Consider the following 22,708-nt stretch of genomic DNA (forward strand, 5'->3'; position numbering starts at 1 on the left):
ATTTTTTTTTAATTTCTTTAATTATTCGAAACATATGTACAGAGTATTTCAAAGTCGGGACATCCGACTTTTTTACTTGTTTATTTATTTAAATTAGCTAAAATATTTTTTTGTTTTTAATAAATTTTGTTTTGATTTTCTGTTACTGTGGGGCTTGTTCGACTCTAGCGTTCTCTCTTTTGGCTTTTATTTTCGTCCCCTCTCCTCTCCCTGCTACAGAATTTCGTCATCCATATTTCGAAAGCTACATAAACAAAACTTTGCACACATCATCTGTATATAATTATCTACTGTTTTAAATTGCATGCAAATCGGTCAATTCACTCCAATACTACGCCCTTAAGCTGCAGCATCAAGTTCACTTTTCTTCTTTTTGGTTATTCTAGGGACGCATATAAATCTTCCCTATTTAACAAGACGTTAAGCGCTGCCCGCACTTGTTGTTGCTGCTTTGTTTCAACATTGTACTTCATACATGCTCACACACAGGCACGCATAGACCCACATAGACACAATTCCTATATAAATGTGTAGTTATACGCTCTTTATACGCTGTTCGAATAACAAAAGAGGTAAAATCGAAGAAAACCTTGCTTCTTAATTTTTTTGCAAATTTTTTTAAAGTTCTATAATTACTTTTGTAAAGAATGTTTTTTCAAAACCCGACGTCTCTTCTGTATTGTCTTTATTCATACTGATACGTTACATTTTTGCTTAAAGTCAGCTTAGCTAGGGCCGCGTAGCTGCGCTGTCGGTGACGCCGGCAGCGGAGCGGCCGCATTATATATTAGCCTATATATTCAGCGCTGTTGGCAGCGAGAGCGCGAGAGAGAATAACATGCACACATGTAGTGATTATGATAAAGACGCCGACGCTGCACTTATGCCGCTTAGGGCGCATAAGTGCGATCATGTTACGTCGCGTATGTATTATGCTTGGTTTTCATAAATACACTGCGTACAGTGTGTACTCAGTATGTGTGCATACTACATCTCCCTCCTTTTGAAAAATAACGTAATACAATGAAGTTATTTTATTATTGTAAAGACGTGTTTTTGTGTCTTATTTTATAAGTGTATAAAATGTGTTATCTCTTTATATTAAAATATTTGTGTTTATTGATAAAATTTTTTATTTGTTTTAATATATTTGAAGTTTTTACTGTAACTTCACTCAACTTTTAATTGACATTGGACTTTTTATAAGAATTTTAATTTTCTTTATTTTATTCCCATTTGCAAAACTTATTTTAAAAAAATTAATTTTTTTTTTATTATTATTATTAGGTTGATCAGACCTGTTGGTTTTTTTTTTTCTCTTCTATATATGGTCCTAAATATACTGGGTCTAATTTGTGCCCTGTTTCGTTCTTTATAAGTGCTTTATCTCCTACCTTTAAATCAAAATTCTTAGTATTTTTGTCGTATACTAATTTCCTATAAGTCTTGGCTTTTTCTAACATAATTCTAGCTCTTTTGTATGCTATTTCTAATCTAAACTTTATTTCCTTAGAATAGTCATCTAAATTGTAAATAGGATCTACGTAATTAGTTTTGTTTAAGTCTATGAACTGTTTTGGTAGTCTGCCAAATACTAGTTCGTATGGACAATACTCATGCGTTGCCGATGGTGTCGTGTTGAAGCAATAAGTGAAATATTGAATCCAGACATCCCAATCAGTTTTGTCTGCAGAGATATATGAACGAATGTATTCATTAAATGTTCGATGACTTCGTTCTATTGTCCCTAATGTTTGATGATGATATGCAGTAGAGGTGAGATTCTTGATCTTCATATACTTGCATAAATCAGTTAAAATCTGGTTTTTATACTCTGTTCCCATGTCCGAAATGAACGTCTTCATTGGACCAAACTTGAGTATACAATTTTCGAATATGGCTTTTGCGACATTATTTGCGCTTTTTCTTTTTATCGGAATGGCTACTAAATATTTTGTAAGGTCACATATTAATGTGACTATGTATTCATTGCCCTTTTCCGATTTAGGTAGCGGACCAACTGTATCCACTATCACTATATCGAAAGCATTCACAGGTGTTTCTGTGAGAGTCAAAGGAGTTTTTGTGTGTGTCCTTGTTTTAGACGTTTGGCATTTTTGACATCTACGTACGTACTCTTTTATATGACGTGTCATGTTTTTCCAGTAGTAGTGTCTTTTTATTTTCGCTAGCGTTCTTGTTATGCCACTATGACCTCCTTGAATTGGGTCGTCATGGTATGTAGACAGTATTTGTTGTATCTCTTTTTCATTTTTTATTTGGGTCACCGGCTGGTGTAGCGCTACTCTTAAAGATTTTAATATTTTATTGCCCATATTTTTAAAAGAATCTATTGAAACTGATTCAAAGATCTTTTCGCTCGGTGCCACTTTAAGTTGGCAGATTTTTAATATACCGGCTTCTGTTTCAAGCCTTTGGAATAACTGACCTAAGTCGAGGATTCCATTAGTATATAAATCGCTAACTTCAATTCCTGCGATAACTTTATTTCCATGCTTAAGTAAACAGTTGGATTGTGTCATTCGCAAGGTCACTACTTTTCGTACTTCATCATTTGTAATGACTTCATGTACGTTGGGCTTAGATACATTTTTATGACTTTGCCTTGGCAGAAGTTCATAATTTTCTACTGTACAGTTTTTATTCTGTCTACTTTGTCGCCTGGTAGTGACTTTCAGGACTTTATGTTGCATATCTTTGAGTTCTTTTATATTAATACGCGAAAGTGCGTCTGCTACAAAATTATCTTTTCCCTTTAGGTATTCTACTGTGAAGTCGTATTCTTCAAGCTCTAGCCGCATGCGAGTTAATTTCGAACTGGGATTAGTCATAGAGAAAAGATATGTCAATGGTCTGTGATCCGTTTTAATAGTAAAGTGTTTTCCATAAATATATGGCCTAAAATGGATAATTGCCCAATGAATTGCCGCTAACTCCTGTTCTGTTGTACTCTTATTGCTTTCCCCTTTTGTAAATGAACGAGATGCATAAGCTATTGGGAGTTGAATTCCGTTATGGTTCTGAGTTAGAACCGCTCCGCAAGCTTGTTTACTAGCATCTGTTATTATGCAAAATTCTTTGCGAAAATCAGGATATTGTAATAATGTGGGTTGCATAAGCTTTTCTTTAAGGTATTGGAATGCGTTTTGGCATTCACTTGACCATTCAAAAGGTAGTAGGAATTCTTTTTACATAATCTAGTTATGTGCCATGAATAATCGGCGAAGTTTTTTATAAATCAACGATAATAATTGCAGAATGCTACAAATCGTCTCGCTCTGTCTGCATCAATAGGGACAGGATAGTTTTTGATGACGTCAAATTTCTTGTCATCTGGCAATACTCCTTTGTCAGTGCATTTGTGACCTAAGAATGTCACTTCATGCATAAAAAATGAACATTTTTCTGGATGCAACTTTAGGCTACACACATTAAAAACATCAGTTAAGTTCTTCATCATGTGTTTTTCGGAACATCCTATCACCATTAAGTCATCCATATAAAGGAATGCCTGAGAGGGTTCTAAACCCGAGAATGCTATAGTCATCATTCTCTGAAACGAATTTGGTGCTATTTTAAGACCAAATGGTAATCGCGATATGAGCCATTGCTCGTTGAAAAAGATGTTATATTTCTTGAACTTTCTTCAAGTTCAATTTGGTGGAAACCTGACATTAAGTCAAGGCATGAAAAGTATTATTTATTTTCATAACTATTCACTAAGGTAACTATATTATTGTATTCCCTTACTAATATTTCTACATGGTTTTTTAATGTTTCCGCCTTTATAACTGCATCTTTATTGATGCATTTGTAAGATTTATCAAATTTGTAACGAAATGCGTCTATATTTTTCGCAATTTCGTTCCATTCCATTCTTTTACTGGAATTTTCTTACTTTTGGCAAGCGTACTAACCATGTAGTTGCTATACCTAAATATGGGTCTTCTTTTCCTGTTAATTTTACCCAAATGCGAAAATTTTGAAAGCTTTCGTAAACGTGACCTATTTTCTCCTTATTCATTTTTAGATCTTATCTAAGTCATTTGCCCTACTCATGTATCTTTTCTTAATAATTTTATTATGCTTAACATAGATTGTAAGCAGAAATTGTAAAACTGAGACTATCGTGATAATTAACAATAGGATCCACAACGATTTTATATCGTCTGTGTGATCAATTATCTTCACGTTGTTTACAACGTTGGCAGTATTGCCTTTTGACTCACTAGAATCACTAAACCATCCCATTATGTTTTCTAATTCTATTTCTGTCTATTCAAAAAAAAAATTTCCTTTTTTTTTCTAAAAAACGTTCATGAAAGACAAATTAATTTTATTTTCATTAATCAATTATTTTCATAATATTGGTTAATTTTATATGGGATTTATAAAGAAAATTAAAGAAAATATATTTCCTTTTAGGAAATCGAAAACAAAATTTGAGTTCATTAAAAGGTTTATCAATTTTCACAAAAATTCTAATCGCAGCTGAGTATAAATACTTAGCGGCAGAGACGTGGAAAAAGTTAGTTATTTACTTTGTGTGGTAGGCTCACAATTCAATGTTACAATTCATAAAAAAAAAAAAAAATTCTCCTACATGTTAGTAATAAAAGCCTAACAGGTTTTAGTGTTTGCAAATTGCACTGACGTGCATCAATTCGCATGTAGGCTTAAATCTATGGCAAGTTAAGGCTTACGCATATTTGCGGCCCCCTTGCGTGGCTTCGCCCGGTTGCGAAGTTTTAATTCGGCCTTCAATTCATTGATGCGCTCTATGTAGCGCTGTCGGTCTTCTTGTATCGTAGCTGCCGCAAGCAAATCCTGTTGCAAGCGTTTTTGCTGGAGTAGCTTCCTTACTTGTCCTCCACGTTTCGTCTTTGGTTTGGCTGTAGATTTTTTTCCTGACGTGCCCGGTACTCAGCTATTGTGAGTGGGCGTGGTCCAACGTTTGGATCCAGGTACTCCTGGATGGAAGGTGCTTCCCTTTGCTCAATAGGAGCAGAATCTACGGAGTCGTCGCTCATGGAGGCTTAACTGGGCGCGTTAAGCGTTGCCGGCGCTGGTCATCGCACAGGCTATTTCCGTGTTTGTGTAAGAGAGTTATGCTGTTGCAGTTGTTGTAGTATATTGCATGCACCACAAACGCGCCAAGTTTATATAATTTTATCTAGGTGCCGAATTTGATCATCATCAGCATCACCGCCGTCATATAATTAGTGTTGTTATCATCAGCATCAATATCAAAGCGCTGGCTCGAAACAAAAAATCAAGCACTAATAGTTGCAACCAACTTCCAAGCCAATTGCGGGCCTACTTTGGCTCCGTAAACTTGCTGATCTGTGGATATTTGCCGGGCTTGTAGTCAACATCCTTTTTGAGGCGCTGACATACAGAGCCTAGTTTAGTCACTGATGAATCCTTGATGGAGACTCTGCTGGGAAAGTATTTGTTGCTATTGAGCAGACAAGCAGCACCGTCCTGTCACGGTCGCCATGTAAAGAATGTTTTTTCAAAACCCGACGTCTCTTCTGTATTGTCTTTATTCATACTGATACGTTACATTTTTGCTTAAAGTCAGCTTAGCTAGGGCCGCGTAGCTGCGCTGTCGGTGACGCCGGCAGCGGAGCGGCCGCATTATATATTAGCCTATATACTCAGCGCTGTTGGCAGCGAGAGCGCGAGAGAGAATAACATGCACACATGAAGTGATTATGATAAAGACGCCGACGCTGCACTTATGCCGCTTAGGGCGCATAAGTGCGATCATGTTACGTCGCGTATGTATTATGCTTGGTTTTCATCAATACACTGCGTACAGTGTGTACTCAGTATGTGTGCATACTACACTTTAGCTTTTCCCTGTCTGTACAAATTTCATTATTAGTCAATGAAGTATCACCATTCTAGGCCCATACTGCTCTTCTTATTTTTACTTCTGCTGGATCATGGATCATTCGTATTCGAAAATCGCCATAAATCTATTAGTGGGCCAATGATTCTGATGTCGTTAACGTCCATGCTTCAACGCCGCAAATCAGCACGGCAAGACAAGGAACATGTAGATGGTTTATTTAGTGGTAGGAGGTGGAGATATTACTCATCTGCTATTTACTAAGCCCATAGTAGTACATTTGCCCAATGCCAATACTTATATAAGAATGTAACTACTTCATTTAAAACTCTTTTTAGCACTACTCGTAAATCAAATGCAGGTAGTTCCAGAGCGGTCGAAAACCTTTGCCAGTGTTCATATCTTAAAGCTACTTCAGAGCTTTAGTCTTATAGAAAAAAATGGAAACAATCGAAGCATTGTCCCTGCTCTGAAAGCATTAAAACAATGCTTAAAGCAATACCCAGCCACCAGTAAAACACACAGAACTCTCGTCGCGTGCTTCCTTAAATCATTGTTGGACAACAATGATATCAATGTTATTTATGAAAGTGGGTTGTGCTGGGCTTTGCTTCATCATCAGCGCGGAGGTAGAACTGGAAAAATACTTTGGCAGCAATATCATTTTGGCCTGCTGGACAGTCTCCATAACCTTTTAGACCAAGCGTTTCCAAAATATAGCGATTTCTACAAAGGTCAAACTACAAACGAATATTTCGATTATTTTGCGTTGAAAGTGGAGGCAGATCCTATTCGGGGTACTACTCAGATGTGCCGCCGCTTTAGTAATCTAACAGAGTTTCTTAAGATTTCATTGAGGTAAGTTAGATATCGGTATCAGACTATATCATTCAATTTTTAATATTCTGTTTTTTACAGTGAACCTTTTTCATCAAAAAAACAAATATATCCAAGAAAAATTCTTAGCATAGTCGAACGTGGCCTGGGACTCACGAGCATCACTCTTAAAGCCAATCTAAACACTGAAAACTTATTTTTGGAAGCTGTTTTGCCACACATGTGTATTAAAGTTCTGGAGTTATTAGAAATTTTTATGAAAATGTAAGTTAAGAGTTCTTCACTTGGAAATTGTATGAATTGAGTCTTTTTTTCTTAACTAGTAGCCACACGCACATCCGAATGCATTTTCGTTTAATATTATTTCATCTTTTGGAATTGCTTAAATGGACCAGATCTCCGTTATCAGGAAATCAAAAATTAATTGTGTAAGTAACAGACATTCCTATATGTATTTATTTATTTTATTTTGCAATGGGAAGTAAAACATATGGGCATTTCCACCGCAAGGTCCACCGAGACCCAAAAATTAAAAGTTATTGAATTAACTTTTTTATACTCTGTACATGAAATGTACAGGAGTATATTAGGTTTGCGCGATCTGAAAAATGTAACAGGCAGAAGGATGAGTGACAGACCCCACAAAGTATCCTTGATCAGCATGACAAAATGAGTCGATCTAGCCCTGTCTGTCTGTCTGTCCGTCCTTCTGTCCTTATGAACACCTAGATCTCAGAGACTACAAGTATAAGAGCTAGAGACACCTAATTTTGCACAAAGATGGCTTATGTGTGTACGCCGTGCAAGTTTGTTTTATTTTGTTGATGCCTTACGCAGAAAATGTGTATTTTGGAATTTCCCTCCCTCCCCCCTTTCCCACGCAAATCGTAACTCCCGTAATTCTTGGAATTTCGAACTCAAACTGGGCAAATACCCCCATTTAGTTATTTAATCTAAGTCCAAATGCCAAGTTTCATCATGATAGGCCGATTTAACAGGAAGTTATAGCCATATATATACATAAGGCCAAGCAGTGCCCGCAGCTGTTGTTGTTGTTACTGCTTTGCTCAGGCACACGAGACATACACAGACACACACAAATACACGCATAACTATTCTACACATATGTACAGAGTATTTCAAAGTCGGGATACCCGGCTTTAGATTCTCTACTTGTTTTATCATATTCTTATAGAGAAACAATCGAATTTAACTAATTTAAATAATAATTCAAATTTTGAATAGCCCGTTTCGAGATATTCGAATGCAAAGGCCCGAAGGCGCAAATTTTCTCGTTAAGATATTTATATTACACTTTTGTTTAGAGAGAAATATTTTTCATTGACTTTTGCTAGTTAAAATGTTCCTGGAATCACAGAGTCAAAAAAGAATGCATAAGAGACCACGCAATACAGATAACTGTAAATATTGACTTTACATTGTCAAATATTTTGATGTCCCTTGCGACATTAAAAAACATCATTTGTCATCAAATAATAATTATCAATACAATTAATTAAAAAAAAAAAATGATAAAAAATAAGAAGATTTGCGATCGTGAGGCAAATATAGTAAGTTTGTCCCGTGCGGCATAGTAAGTGTGAAATTTATTTAAATTTATTTTTTTAATGTTTAATGTTTTTTAATGTTTATGAAATGTACAAGAGTATATTAGGTTTGCGGGAAGTGAAAAATGTAACAGGCAGAAGGAGGCGTGGCAGACCCCACAAAGTATATATGTTTTTGATCAGCATGACGAGACGAGTCGATCTAGCCCTGTCTGTCTGTCTGTCCGTCCGTATGAACACCTGGATCTCAGAGGCTATAAGAGATAGAGACATCAAAAAGATGCCTTATGTGAGTACGCTATACGAGTTTGTTTTATTTTTTTGATTCCCTCCCCCCCACTTCCTCCCTATCGGGGTTTTCCCGATTTGCCATTCGTATAATCGCCTATATCTCGGAGACTATAAGACCTGGGGACACAAAATTTTAGTCCAAGATGCCTTATGTGAATACGCAGAAAATTTATATTTTGGAATTTCGCTCCCTCCCCCCTCTCCCCCACAAATCGTAACTCCCGTAATTCTTCGAATTTCGAACTAAAATTTTGCAAATACCCCCAGTTAGTGCTTATGTGTCCGTATGCCATAGTTTCACTATTATAGACCGATTTAACAGGAAGTTATAGCCATAAATATATTTGCTGCTGAAGCGCTGCCCAATCGCTGCCCGCGGCTGTTGTTGATGTTGCTGTTTGGTTGACTCTAACATGTTTACACAGACACGAATAGATGCGCATAGGCATACATACACTCACACAGACGCAATTGCTATGTAAATGTGCAATTATACACCCTTTACGTGAGTTTGAATACCGAGAAAGGTAAAATAAATCAAAATTTTTTTTTTTAATTTATTAATTTTTTTTATTTTCTATAATTTTTGTAAACATATGTACAGAGTATTTCAAAGTCGGGACACCCGACTTTAGCTTTTTTACTTGTTTTTTTCTGCATATATACAAAATTTTAAATTATTAAAATGTACAGAATCATAGACAAAAGAGCAAAGTGTTGCGTTTTACTTAGCTTTTTTCATATATATTTTTGTAAAAAAGACATGTCCCGTGCGAATCCGCCTCAAATTTAATTGCAAAAAATTTACAAATAATTTTTGGGTAAAATCAAAACTATTTTTAAGAGACATCAATGCACAACCTTTTAAAACTGGTCACACTGACAAATTGCCTCAGGTTTCGCTGAAATCTTGGTTTAAACTGGTGGCTGCGAAAAATACTTCTGAATTAGTCCCGTGCGAATACTGTGGTTTTTTGCAATTATCTTGAAAACGAATAGTTGCCCAAAATCAACCTTAGCACCAATTATAGGGCTACTTAAGAGGTATAAGTTAACCCCATTAACAAAAAAAAGTTCATTTCCATTCGACTTTTTTCACTTTAAATGTGTACGACTGACCGTGCGACATCATGGAAATGCTCATATGTATTTTCTTTTTGGTATGTAACACTTATAAGGAAGAATGATAGGTCAGCAGATCAGATAAAAAGAATCGAAATCGCTATATCCATCAGTTTGCTTAAATCACAAATCCCTCTGTTCTAGAGCTGAAGCGATAAATTTCTGCATCGGGAGCGCACCCAGATAATATGAATAATTATATCATTTAAAATAAATAAAAGAGTAATCAAGTTAAAGTGCTAATCTATATATATAAAACAGTTTGTCCTGACTGACTGATTGGCAATCAACGCACAGCCCAAACGGCAAGAGCTAGGAAGCTGAAATTTGGATACAAGATCTCTCTCACAGTGAGAGTGAGCACTAAGGAGGGATTTTCGGAAAGTTCGAGCTCCAAATGGTGGAAAACGGGCTCCAACGTTTGTATGAAAAATCTACAATTTTTCCGATTCACTTCAAACTTAGTTTGTATACTCTCATAGAGAATACAAGAAAAACTGTATACTTGTTTTTTATTTTTCCTGGGGCCAGAATTATAGGGATTTTCCGGTGTGCGTTGACAGCCCAAACGGTAAGAGGTAGGAAGCTCAAATTTGGCCAAAAGTTGTCTTTTATGGTATAGGTGAGCACTAAGAAAATTCAAACGCCAAAGGGGGGAAAACGGGATCCAAAGATTGTATGAATCTGCAATTTTCATTTAATTGGCTTCAAACTGGGTTTGTGTAATCTATAAAAGAATTTAAAAAACACTGCATGCTTGGTTTTTCACCATTTTTCCTGGGGCATGAAAAAGGGGGGTTAACCCGTAGAAAAATTGAAATACAATCAACACCCCACAGCCCAAACGGTAAGAGCTAGTGTTCGGAGCAGAACAATTGATTTAATGTAAAGTAAATGTAAATGCCTGTTGGCTTTTGTTTGTTTAGTTCTTGTTAGAAAATTATGTTATCTTCATCTTGCTTAGCTGTCTCTGTTAAAGATCAATCCGCTCTGGCTCTCACTTGCAGACAGAGCTTTTATATGCAGACGACCTTTTTTCTAACGCTGCAGACGCACATTGACTGCAGCCAGGTTCTTGTTCAAACACTCCAATTCTAGACACGCTACAATAAAGTTAAGTTTAATTGAATTCGTCCCGTGTTTTTTATCATATGTAACTGATTAGGTGATATATTCGATATCTCCTCTAAACAGCTAGGAAACTGATATTTCAGCTCAAGTATCCCATCGTGTAGATGAGCGCTAAGAGGGGATTTTTGTAAATTCGAGCTCCAAGTGGGGAAAATAAGCTCCAAAATTTGTTTTAAAAATCCGTATTTTGTTAGAATCAACTTAAAATTGGGATTTTAAAATCTATAAAAGAATGCAAAAAAGAACTGCATACTCGATTTTTTGAAATTGGTCTTGGAGCTTGAATTAGTGGGGCTTTAATATTTATTCACTTTTTCAAATGATAATTTAGTGTTATAAATTTTGTCCGATCGATTTCAAATTTGGGTAATGTAATCTAAGTAACTAAATCTACAACTTTGTATTCAAGGGTTTTAAAAATTTAGAAATACTGTTGTAGCTTTACAAATGCAGGCAGAACAAACAACATAAAATGGATATCTCATTGTTGGGGACAATGTATGTATACTAAACACATACACACACACATACAAGCAGCTGTTCGTGTAGTTGCGCGCAAACGATTGAAATAGCCAAAGCAAAATGTGTGAACGAATGTACACATGTTAAGAAATATTAATTAATTAAAAACGATTTAACATTTTCAAAAGTAATTGTTTTTTGCTTAGTAAATTTGGCATTATTTATTTATTATTTAAACGCTTCGTGCATTATTTAATCAAAATTATAATTTTTTGGACCCCCATTGGCGGACTATACATACACGGTTCTCTACGTACGGTTCAAACAGTAAAGAGAAACAAAACAAAACCCATGGATTCATATGTACACATGTATGTACAATGTACATGTATGTACATTGGCACGCTCGTATTCTTTCGTTCACATTTTTTGATCATCTTCGCCTTTTTATTGCACATTCAAAATGCCAAAAATTTACAGTTACCGTCGCTAGGCAACGACTGAGTAACCGATAGTAAAGCAGAAAACAAATAACGGATCTACGCATATTCTGCTTTGCATTGCGGGCATGTATGTATGTGTGTACATACAAAAATCATATGTATATGATTTGTTCTAATTGATCTCAATAAATTATAATATGTTATTATTTAGATATTCTGTTTATTGCATTCAAACTTCGATGTATCGATATCGATAGTATCGGTGGATTGAGCTATCGAAAGTTTTACTCTAACAAATTGAGATGGGCATTGTCAGTGATTTTTTATCGTGGCTCATGGCTGCACGATTGACACAAGAGTCGTGTTTCATATTCCGAGTTCAAAAAATTTCAAAAAATCGAGTATGCAGTTTTTTTTGCATTCTTTTATAGATTTGAAAATCCAAATTTGAAGTTGATTGTTAGAAAAATGCGGATTTTTCAAAAAAAATTTGGAGCTCGAATTTACAAAAATCGCTTCTTAGTGCTCACCTACACTTTGATGGGATACTTGAGCTGAAATTTCAGCTTCCTAGCTCTTAGCGTTTGGGCTGTGGGGTGTTGATTGTATTTCAATTTTTCCCCGGGAAAACTCCCCTTTTTCATGCCCCAGGAAAAATGGTGAAAAACCAAGTATGCAGTGTTTTTTTAATTCTTTTATAGATTACACAAACCCAGTTTGAAGCCAATTAAATGAAAATTGTAGATTCATACAATCTTTGGATCCCGTTTTCCCCCCTTTGGCGTTCGAATTTTCTTAGTGCTCACCTATACCATAAAAGACAACTTTTGGCCAAATTTGAGCTTTCTAGCTCTTACCATTTGGGCTGTGCGTTGATTGATTTCCAGGAAAAAAAAATATACAGTTTTTCTTGTATTCTCTATGAGAATATACAAGTTAAGTTTGAAGTGAATCGTTCTATGTTTACGAACAAGCACCGGACTTGATTGGTTTGCTTTCGAGCAGACCAGGCTCGATCACTTTGCTTATTGCGGTCGGTTCCAACGAATACCGGCCTTGATTGGTTTGCTTTCGAGCACACCAGGCTCGGTCACTTTGCTTATTGCGGTCGGTTCCAGCGAGTACCGGCCTTGATTGGTTTGCTTTCAAACAGTTCAGGCTCGGTCACTTCGTTTAAGATGACTGGGTCCTGATCGAAACAAACCAGACTTTGCAGAATGAGCGTTTGATTGAACGAATATAGTGCCGTTATTGCTCGAGTATTGTTTGGGTATTGCGCGAGCTATACTCGGGTATTACTCGAGTATTGCGCAGGTTTTACCCGAGTATGACCGTATAAAAAATGCATGTATGTACATATTTATGTATTTGTGCGTGCAAACAAAACATATGTATACATATATTTATTTTTATATTATGATATTTAGCATGATTTTATTTCTTAAAAAATGAACTCAAATATCTTAAAATAAACAAATTAATATAAATTAAAATAGCATAACTATTTTTAATTTAAATAAAAAGGAAGGTATTTCTTTTCGCTAATAGTTTTTTGGATTCTTTAATTTATATGCCTATACATACTTGTATATGAAGTTGCTATTGAACCAATAGCCGAAAAAACATTAGAAAATGCAAGTGCACGTGCACGCGTCGATATCATTGCTCGGTTGCCATGATTCGAGAATTACCCAAACTCTACCGAACATTTCGGACATGCGGGCATGATTGTAAATACGACGTTCGATCATTGCTTGCACGCAGGCAAAAAGTTTCGGTCACCGTCGCTCATTCTGAGTCTTTGCAGTTGTGAGTCGAACTGACTGGTTGGTATGCGTTCGTTCACAACCGGCCATTGCTCGCATTCATGCAAGAAGTTTCGGTCACAACCGCCCATTTCTGTTTTTGCAGTTTTGATTCGAACTGAGTGTTCGTTGAGGGCTCGTTCACAAACCATCATTGATTGTCACCAGTGCTGCCATTTTTTTAATTAAAAAAAAGCTGTTTCTAACTGGAAGAAAGGGCAAAAAAAAGCTGAAAATGTATAGAAAAAAAACTAAAAAAGAGCGGTTATGGTTTTACCAATTTATTTGTTGTAAGGTGATATTTACATTAAATAATTCAGTTCTGCGAGGTTTGCATTTGTTCGACATGGTCGTACCAATCATGCGTAAATAAATATTAGGCAGTTGCATGAGTGCGCAAATCACTAAGCTTTTCTGTGATAGTTATCTTGCAATAGATGCAGTAAACCCTATGCCCGTCCGAGTCATCTTTGCAAAGCAAAGCCTTGAATTCTTCGCTTTTTAGCCAAGCATCTCGGCAGCTTGGTAGTACATAATTCTGTTTTTACACGTAGATTTGTTCCAGAACAAAACCGTGTAAAAAAAGTCATTGTTCATATGCAAAAATGACAAAACTTATTAAAATCAGTGAAAAAACAAGAATATATGTTTATTTTATTAAAACACATATAATGTGCATAACGACCCACATAAGAATGGTTTTTAGCTGTTCGTCAGCTGTGTGTGTTTTTATACTCTGTACATGAAATGTACAAGAGTATATTAGGTTTGCGGGAGCTGAAGAATGTAACAGGCAGAAGGAGGCGTGGCAGACCTTACAAAGTATATATATTCTTGATCAGAGTTACAAGGCGAGTCGATCTAGCCCTGTCTGTCTGTCCATCTGTCCGTGCGTATGAACATCTGGATCTCAGAGACTATAAGTGCTAGAGACACCAAATTTTGCACAAAGATGCCTTATGTGTGTACGCTATACGAGTTTGTTTTATTTTTTTTTTATTCCCCCCCCCCCCCCCCCAATTCCTTCCTTTGTCGCCTATATCTCGGAGACTATAAGACCTACGGACACCAAATTTTAGTCCCAGGTGCCTTATGTGAATACGCAGAAAATCTATATTTTGGAATTTTCCGTGTAACACTATAAACAATTTTAATTTTCACACCGTGTTAAATCAGAACCGTGTAAAAACAGAATTAGGTGTATTCTTTTGTCATTTTACAATTTAAAATTTAACTATTGGCGCGCACTATTGGTATTGAGATGATAATTTGCCTTAAACTAGTGGGGGTATTGGCAAATATCGATAAAAAATAATGATGAACCGCCAGTTTTTTATAGTTTTCATCAGGGTTCGTAAAATGCCGGCAAAACCCGTTCGGGCCCGCGAGAAATTCTGCTGCGGGTCGCCGCGGGTCGCTGCCGACAGCAGCAGAGGGTCGTCTGGCAGAGGTCACGGGTCGTGCGGGTACGCCGTGCTTCGCCGCGGGTCGCTGACGACAGCAGCAGTGTCGTACGAGCCGGTCTGCAGTAGCAGAGCGCTCGTTCGTGCTGAGGCTATAAGGGATGAAATGCATCGCGCACATTTTGCCTTGAAATATATACACACAAGCATACCATCATACAAATTTAACACATATGTACGACCCGATCGGACCCGCGGCCTCTGTCGGCAGCGACCCGAAAAAACCCGCGGCAGCATTTCTTAAGGGTTGCAGCGGGTTGCGAGCACATTTTACGAACCCTGGGTTTTATGTGACTGGGACAAAATTAAAAAAACGGGAAAAAAGCCAAACACATTTCTAAAAATCCAGAATTCCCGCTTTCCGCAATTCTAAATTTTTTCCCGCAACAGGCCTTACAAAACAGCCAGATTTGACGGGAGAAAATGGTACAATCGAGCAGGCCCCGTACATAGCATACCCTTCAGGTGTAACGAGTAAAGAGTTATATTAAACGCATTTAAGCTAAGCTTCTTTAAATTAAATATTAAATACTATGTAAACATTTCTGTAAAAATATATAGAAAATTACTTATAATTTAATGTCATGATGTCAAACAGTCGTGTGCTTATATATGTATGTATTTTTATATGCTTCTATTCTAGGGCTTTACGTTCTAAAACTTACATAGTGATATCGTTATGGTGTTCTATTTTACAAGATGGCAGCCATTGTGATATCCTCTCTGAGCATCTATTACAAGAGATATACGATGATATTGTTCCTCGTGAAATTCATATTTCTTTATCTGTAAGTAGTATTTGCGAATTGTTTTACACGTCTATATTTAATAGCTTTTATAATTCGACACCAAAGGCTTCAACAAAAGGGGGAAATAAAAATCAAAATAAATGTACTCAAAATAACAGTATTTTATGTGAACAAGCTCTACGATGCCTGCAAAATTTTTTTGTTGCGGCGAGGCATACAATAAATCATTCAATTATAAAGGTAAGATTTTACCTAACAATTTTTATTGCCTTATTAAAAACGCATTTTTTGTTACAGAATGTTCACAGTAAAATATTAACGATTTGCGTTCAAATGTATGGACTGAAAGACGATCATCTTTATAACAACTGGCGTTGTCGGCTGGAAATATACAACATGGTATATGTATTAATGATGCATTTTAACCAACACTGTACTCCAACAAATGAAGTGGCTTTACATGTTTTTGCAACAGCATGGGTAAACGACAAAAATATTCATATTAGAAATATTTGTCAAAGTATTACCCAAACACTGGATAAAAGATTGCATCCTGATAAAGATTGCTTCACTTTCCCAAAAGGTCACAAAGATTTTGAAATATATAATGACTTAAATTCAAACATTAACAATTCAACCATATCTGAAGTCAAAATCAATCCTGGGAATACTGGTAAAAATATTGAAATCATAGAATATACAAATTATATCGAAACAAATACGAGAGGACAAATAGAACACTTAGACAATCACAATGAAAATAGTAATAATATCAAGCAAACTTCTGAAGTGAGTGATATTCAACATATTTCAAAAGATATTTTATCGCCTCGTAAGAACACAAGTCTGAAAGAACTAGACCAGATTATAAATCCTGATCATCAGTCGAAATGCATGGTCAGAAGTAAATTTGCTGATAGAGATGAATCTGGATCAATATTCACGGAGCAAAGGATATGTAATAATGACATCGACTTTATTGGTCAATTGGAAGCAGCTTTTAATGATCAACTCAAATAAATGGCATGTTGCAGTTTTAATTCATTAATATTCGGCTTCAGAAATAAAACAATAGTTCTTAATACTGTGCTGGGTTATAACCACCCATCTAAATTCACAAAATCTAAAAAATAAACAATTTAAGAAAAATGTTATTTCTCTAATTTCAATTTTAAAAATTAAATATTTTTTAAATAAAGGTATATTACAGATAATTAAGCAAACAATATAAAACAAATACTCCTTCTCAGATTATCGATGAGGACTTGTAGGTCTTAACGATGACGATTCCTTTTGCGCCTCTGGTGCCCTTTTAAAGCCACGCAGAGAATCATAAAGGCGGCAACTGTAAACCCTGACTAACAGGCTTCTCTTGATCCCACCGATGTATCGTAGGTTCTCTATTCTCAGCCTCATCAACAGCGGCTTAAGCTGGTTGAAGTGAGTGATACAGTGCGCCACGGCACCAGAATGCAATTGTTAAGGGTATGTGGAGTGGAATTGCAATTTTAGCTAAGCTGACAGAGAGAATTAAAGTTTCTACTTCCAAAATTTTTCTATGTCTTGCAAATAAAGTTTAAAGTTATAATATATATTTCGGTTATAATATACATTTCGCGAATAGCAAATTTTAACAAATATTTTTAAATGAAAAGGCTTGTGTTTTTCAAATATTCACCATGACCATCAATGCATAATTTCATTCGTTCAAACCATTTGTCATAGCGGTTTTTCCATTTCTCTTAACATAGTTTTTGAACGCTTCAAATGCTTCTTCGGCGCTCGTAAATCGTTGACTGCGTTGATATACGAAAACATGAAGAAGTCATTGAGTGGGACAAATCAGGAATAATTCGTTTTACGAACGATTCGGTGGCAATTGTGCTTCTATTTAGTTCTATTTTACAACTAACTTTAAAATTCGGCTTACATGCTAAACTAAGCCTAAGGCGGCGAAAAAAGGGCGTGAGGCGACGTCCGCAAACGGCCGCTCTCGCGCTCTCTTTTCGCCCTAAACTAAAATTCAAATATTTCTCTTAAACTATCCTAATCTAAAACAGCATCTGCGCCAACACCGGCCCCCTTGGAGGGACATCGTCCTTCAACGGGCAATGGCGACAGCCGGTGAATCGCCCTTCGGAGATTGCCGCTACTCGTGGCGACGTCGGCCACCCGCACCTTCCCGTCTGTCCCGGCGTGAGTTGTGGTGACACTGCCAAGTACCCACTTTTGTGGCGGCACGTTGTCTTCGGCCACCACGACGAGTTGTCCCACGACGACGTTGGGTTCCTCCTGGAACCACTTCGCTCGCACCTGGAGGCTCGAAATGTACTCCCGGGACCATAGCTGCCAAAACCTGTGCTTGAGACACGAGGCATTGCGCCATCGCCTTAAGCAGGTTTGGCTGTCGATGTCCGGGAGCGGTGGAGCTGGAGTCGCCAGAAGAGGCCGCCCGATTAGAAAGTGGCCCGGGGTTAGCGCCTCGCCGTCGCTGGGGTCCGCGCTGAGTGGTCCCAGTGGCCGAGAGTTCAGCACCGCCTCGACGCTCGCCATGAGTGTTCCGAGCTCTTCTGCGGTCAGGAGCGCATTGCCCACCGTCCGTAGGAACAGGTGCTTTGCAGACTTGACACCTGCCTCCCATAGACCGCCGAAGTGAGGCGCTCTGGGTGGTATGTACGCAAACTCGCATCCTTTTCTTGATGCGAATTCGCGTACGCCTTCCGCCTCCTTCTCCCATCTCGCTCGGAACTCCTGCAGCTTCCTGTCGGCTCCCACGAAGTTCGTTGCGTTGTCGCAGTAAACTTTGCGAGGGACGCCTCTCCTGCCGACGAACCTTTCAAAAGCCAAGAGAAAAGCATCAGTGGTTAGATCTGACACAAGCTCTAAGTGAACCGCTTTCGAGGCAAAACAAACGAAAAGAGCCACGTACGACTTGTACGGTGGCTTGCCACGGATGCGGAGCGTTGTGCTTATAGGGCCATAAAAATCAACACCACATACTTCGAACGGGTGGAACGGCTGGAGCCTGTCTGCCGGAAGATTTCCCATTACTTGGGAGGCCAACCGAGGCTTCCATTTGAAGCAGAGGATGCACGAACGTACTGTTCGGCGACACACTTCCTAAGCGTTAACCAGCCAAACTCGCTCACGAAGCAGGCTCACCAGCGATCTAGGGCCAGCATGGCAATTTGACACATGCAAATAAGATACGTACGATCTTATAAATTGCGACTTTTTAGAAAGCAACAACGGAAACTTGGCTTCGTACGGGATAGGAGCATTTAATAATCTTCCCCCCACTCTCAGCAAGGAAAACAAGAAACCGTCTTCTCTAAACTCATGTAGAAATGGACTCAGACGCTGTAAGTTAGCGTTAAGTGTTCTCTTTTTTCGAACCTTGTCGATTTCGTCACCGAACTCATTGTTCTGGATGACTTGAACAATTTTGTTGAATACCAAATTGAGTTCGCTTGGCTTGGCTATAGGATCAAAGGGCTTCGAGACCTTTCTGCACCTTTGTATAAATCGAAAAACCCAAACGAGTAGCTTTCGATAACTTCGAGAATATAATTGGCTTGCCGATCTGCGAGTAAAACTACAGCAGACTTACGAATTTCTAGGGCAGCTGAATTTTTAGGCGGCTCGAAGTGAGCATTCACAGCCCAATTTTCTTCCGATTCCATGAGGAAGGGCCAGCCTTCCTGTAAACCAAATGGAGCTACGCAACTCGTCTACATTACATCCTCTGGACACGATGTCTGCTGGGTTGGATTTAGTTGGGACATGTCGCCACGTTGCATTCTCGGACCACTCTTGGATTTGAGAAACCCTTTTTGAAACGAAAACTGACCATGCCGACGGATGTGACTTGATCCAGTGGAGCGTTATTTCCGAGTCAGTCCACATAACTATCTTGTCTATTGGAAAATTAAGCAACGGGCGGACTTGACGAAAAAGATCTGCGAGAAGGTGAGCTGCACACAGCTCAAGACGAGGCAAAGTTTTCGTCTTGAGTGGAGCTACTTTGGATTTTGAGGTCAAAAGTGACACTTTCCAAACATTCGTAGTCGAAACACGAACATAAATACAGGCACCATAAGCTCGCATTGAGGCATCGGCGAACGCATGTATTTGAATGGGTGACTGCGTATCTGTATGGACGAATCTAGGGACTTGAATACCGCTGAGGTTCAACAAATTCTGCTTAAATGAGTCCCAAACTGTATGAAGATTCTCAGGGATGGATTCGTCCCAATGTAGTTTTTGTAGCCACAAATCTTGCAGCAACATTTTTGCTTTGGTGATCAGCGGGCAAAGAAGGCCCAGAGGATCGAAAAGCCTGGCAATCACCGATAATATGTTCCGTTTTGTCGAGCGGAGATCTAGGAAGGAATTTTCCAACTGGAACTGAAATACATCTTCCTTCGGCAACCACATAACGCCGAGCGTTTTGGTTGGGTCTGAGTCGACTGTGGCTACTGGAATAACTGTGCTATCAAATGCGGACAGTTCCGAGCAGTTCGAAAACCACTTTGCCAATTCGAAGCCTGCACTTTGAAGAACGTGCGACACTTCTGCTCGAAGCTTTTTTAGCTGTTCAACGCTTTCAGCACCAGTTAACATATCGTCGACATAAAAGTCGCTCCGAATAACTTCAGCAGCTGTTGGATGTGAGGAACGGACCATTTCACTCAGCCTTGTTAAACACCGCACCGCCAAGAACGGAGCTGGCGACATGCCATATGTTACAGTGTTTAACCTGAAGATTTTCAAAGACTCAGACGGATCTCTTCGCAACACTATGAGCTGATAGTTTCTATTTGCTTCGTGCACCATCACCTGACGGTACATTTTTTTAATGTCTGCCGCTAAGGCGAACTTTCGCAAACGAAAACGAAGCAGCGTAGAATAAAGCTCCTCCTGAATTGTTGGACCGACCATTAAGGTATCATTCAACGCAATCTGAGTGGACGTGCGGCAAGAGTCATCGAAAACGACACGCAACTTGGTCGATGTGCTTTGAGGCCGCAGGACACACTGATGCGGAATAAAATAGTGTGGAGTATCTGGAATTTTGTTGTCCGTTGAGGACATGTGACCGAGCGAAACATACTCGTCCACAAATTCCAGATACATGCTTTTCATTTGAGGGTCTTTTGACAACCTCCTTTCAAGCGACAAAAAACGACGTTTCGCAATTTCATACGACGAGCCAAGATTTTTTGGGTCAGATTTAAAAGGTAACCGTACCTGAAATCGACCAGACGACAAGATTTTTGTATTATCAAGAAAGTGTTGTTCACAAAGCTGTTGCTCAGGTGAGAGAACTTTCGAATTATTAGGCAAGTCCACAATGGACCAAAACTTTTGTATCGTTGAGTCTATCGAATGTAATTGTTCTTCTTGGCAACTTAAATTCACTGCTCCTTCTATACTCGTTGTAGATTGAGTAGAGCATCTGCCTGACACTATGTGGTAATGTGGGAGACTCAGGGCCTTGCTTTATTTGGCCTACCGACAATAACTCGAAGAATGACTCTACTCCAATTAGCATATCAATTTTTTGCGGTTTATGGAATTGAGGATCGGCCAATTGAATATTTTTGGGGACCCTCCATCCGCTGGTGTTCACCGCTTGATCGGGATGATAACCAGAAATCGATCCCAAGATCCAAAAATCTGCGGAAAACTCGCTACAATTGACACGCGACTTCACCACTGTATGAATTCTTTTCTTGGCACGCGCATTGGTGTCTCCAATGCCGCGCAAGACCATACACGTATCCTCTCGTCTGAGCTGTAGCTTTTGAGCTAGATCCTCAGTCACAAAGTTGACTTGTGACCCAGAATCTAACAATGCTCTTGCTAAAACGAAATCGCCACTTTTCTTTTTAACGCTCACGACTGCTGTTGCAAGAACCACTCTATCCGAAGCAGTCGCATGCATGGCATGCGATGTGGAAGAGCTATCTTGAAGATGTGGTGGCTGAGAGGGTGGTGCTAACGCAAGATTTGTGCTAGCAGTATAAATATGTAGCAGTGTGTGATGAGAACGTTGGCACACGCTACATTTCTTTGCCTTACACTTCGCTACCGTGTGGCCTCGTCGAAGACAGTTTATGCACAAACGCGCACCTTTAGCGAAGTCAAACCTTTGCTGCACTGACAAGGCAATATATGCCTGGCAATTGCCAATCGAATGGTCAGCTGAATTGCAAAACTGACAAAGGTTATTCTGTTCGTTTTTGGCAGCAACGAACGAATGATTTATCCTGCTAGCATTTTTGAGTCTGAGTGTTATTGCTCGACTGGCTGCCCTTCGCTTGAGCTTTACTAGCTTCTTCAGCAACAATATGCTGGTAGCCTCTGTTAAGAGCAGTCTCACAATCTCGTCATAGTGGGAGCTTTGTGTAGTCGAGGTGCTCTTCCCACTTCTTTTTTGTGGTAGGATCGACTTTGCCCATAACTAAATAAATTAAAATGGCATTAGCGATTTTCTTGTCGTCACCAATTGACAGAAGTGAGTCATAGGTGGCCGACACTGTGTCGATCAGGTGACGCAGATTGCTGGGAAATCTTTTGCAGATTGAAAAGTGTCGATATGTTATCGAAAAATATTAGGCAGTCATTATCGTACACCCGTTTTAGACTTTCAATGGCTTTGCTATAATTGTCTTCCGTCACTTGGAAGGCGCGAACTGTGCCTAAAGCGTCACCAGCCAAACATGATATTAGGTGATTGAATTTTTCAATATCATGCAATGTGTCATCATTGTGAACAAAAGTTTCAAAAAGACTCATGAAATTTTTAAATTCAGAATGCTTGCCGCTAAAAGTTGGAAGAGCGACCGCTGGCAATCGACACCTTGGCTTTTTTGAAGTAGACGGTGCAATACCGTTTGCCGAACTTGAATTGTCGATGCTTTTTCTTCTTAGTTTTTCCAGCTGGCCTTTTAATA

The 22,708-nt window shown here is 38.5% G+C and overlaps 1 protein-coding gene across 2 annotated transcripts in view; it reads left to right on the top strand.

Annotated features, from left to right (window-relative positions):
* Positions 1–16,874, top strand: part of LOC115628108 (proline-, glutamic acid- and leucine-rich protein 1) — a 43,217-nt gene extending 26,343 nt beyond the window's left edge. Inside the window, exons 2-7 of one of the 2 annotated variants that reach the window (XM_030524088.1) lie at positions 6,217–6,736; positions 6,797–6,979; positions 7,039–7,143; positions 15,644–15,788; positions 15,855–15,989; positions 16,047–16,874. In XM_030524088.1, coding sequence (XP_030379948.1) covers positions 6,217–6,736; positions 6,797–6,979; positions 7,039–7,143; positions 15,644–15,788; positions 15,855–15,989; positions 16,047–16,769 — 1,811 coding nt within the window. In that variant the 3' untranslated portion in view covers positions 16,770–16,874. The remainder of the gene's footprint in view (positions 1–6,216; positions 6,737–6,796; positions 6,980–7,038; positions 7,144–15,643; positions 15,789–15,854; positions 15,990–16,046) is intronic. The other variant, XM_030524089.1, reaches the window with a different exon arrangement.
* Positions 16,875–22,708: the final 5,834 nt, after the last annotated feature.

Source organism: Scaptodrosophila lebanonensis, unplaced genomic scaffold (assembly GCF_003285725.1).
Source record: "Scaptodrosophila lebanonensis strain 11010-0011.00,11010-0021.00 unplaced genomic scaffold, SlebRS2 tig00000101-arrow-pilon, whole genome shotgun sequence".
NCBI classification, from domain to species: domain Eukaryota; kingdom Metazoa; phylum Arthropoda; class Insecta; order Diptera; family Drosophilidae; genus Scaptodrosophila; species Scaptodrosophila lebanonensis.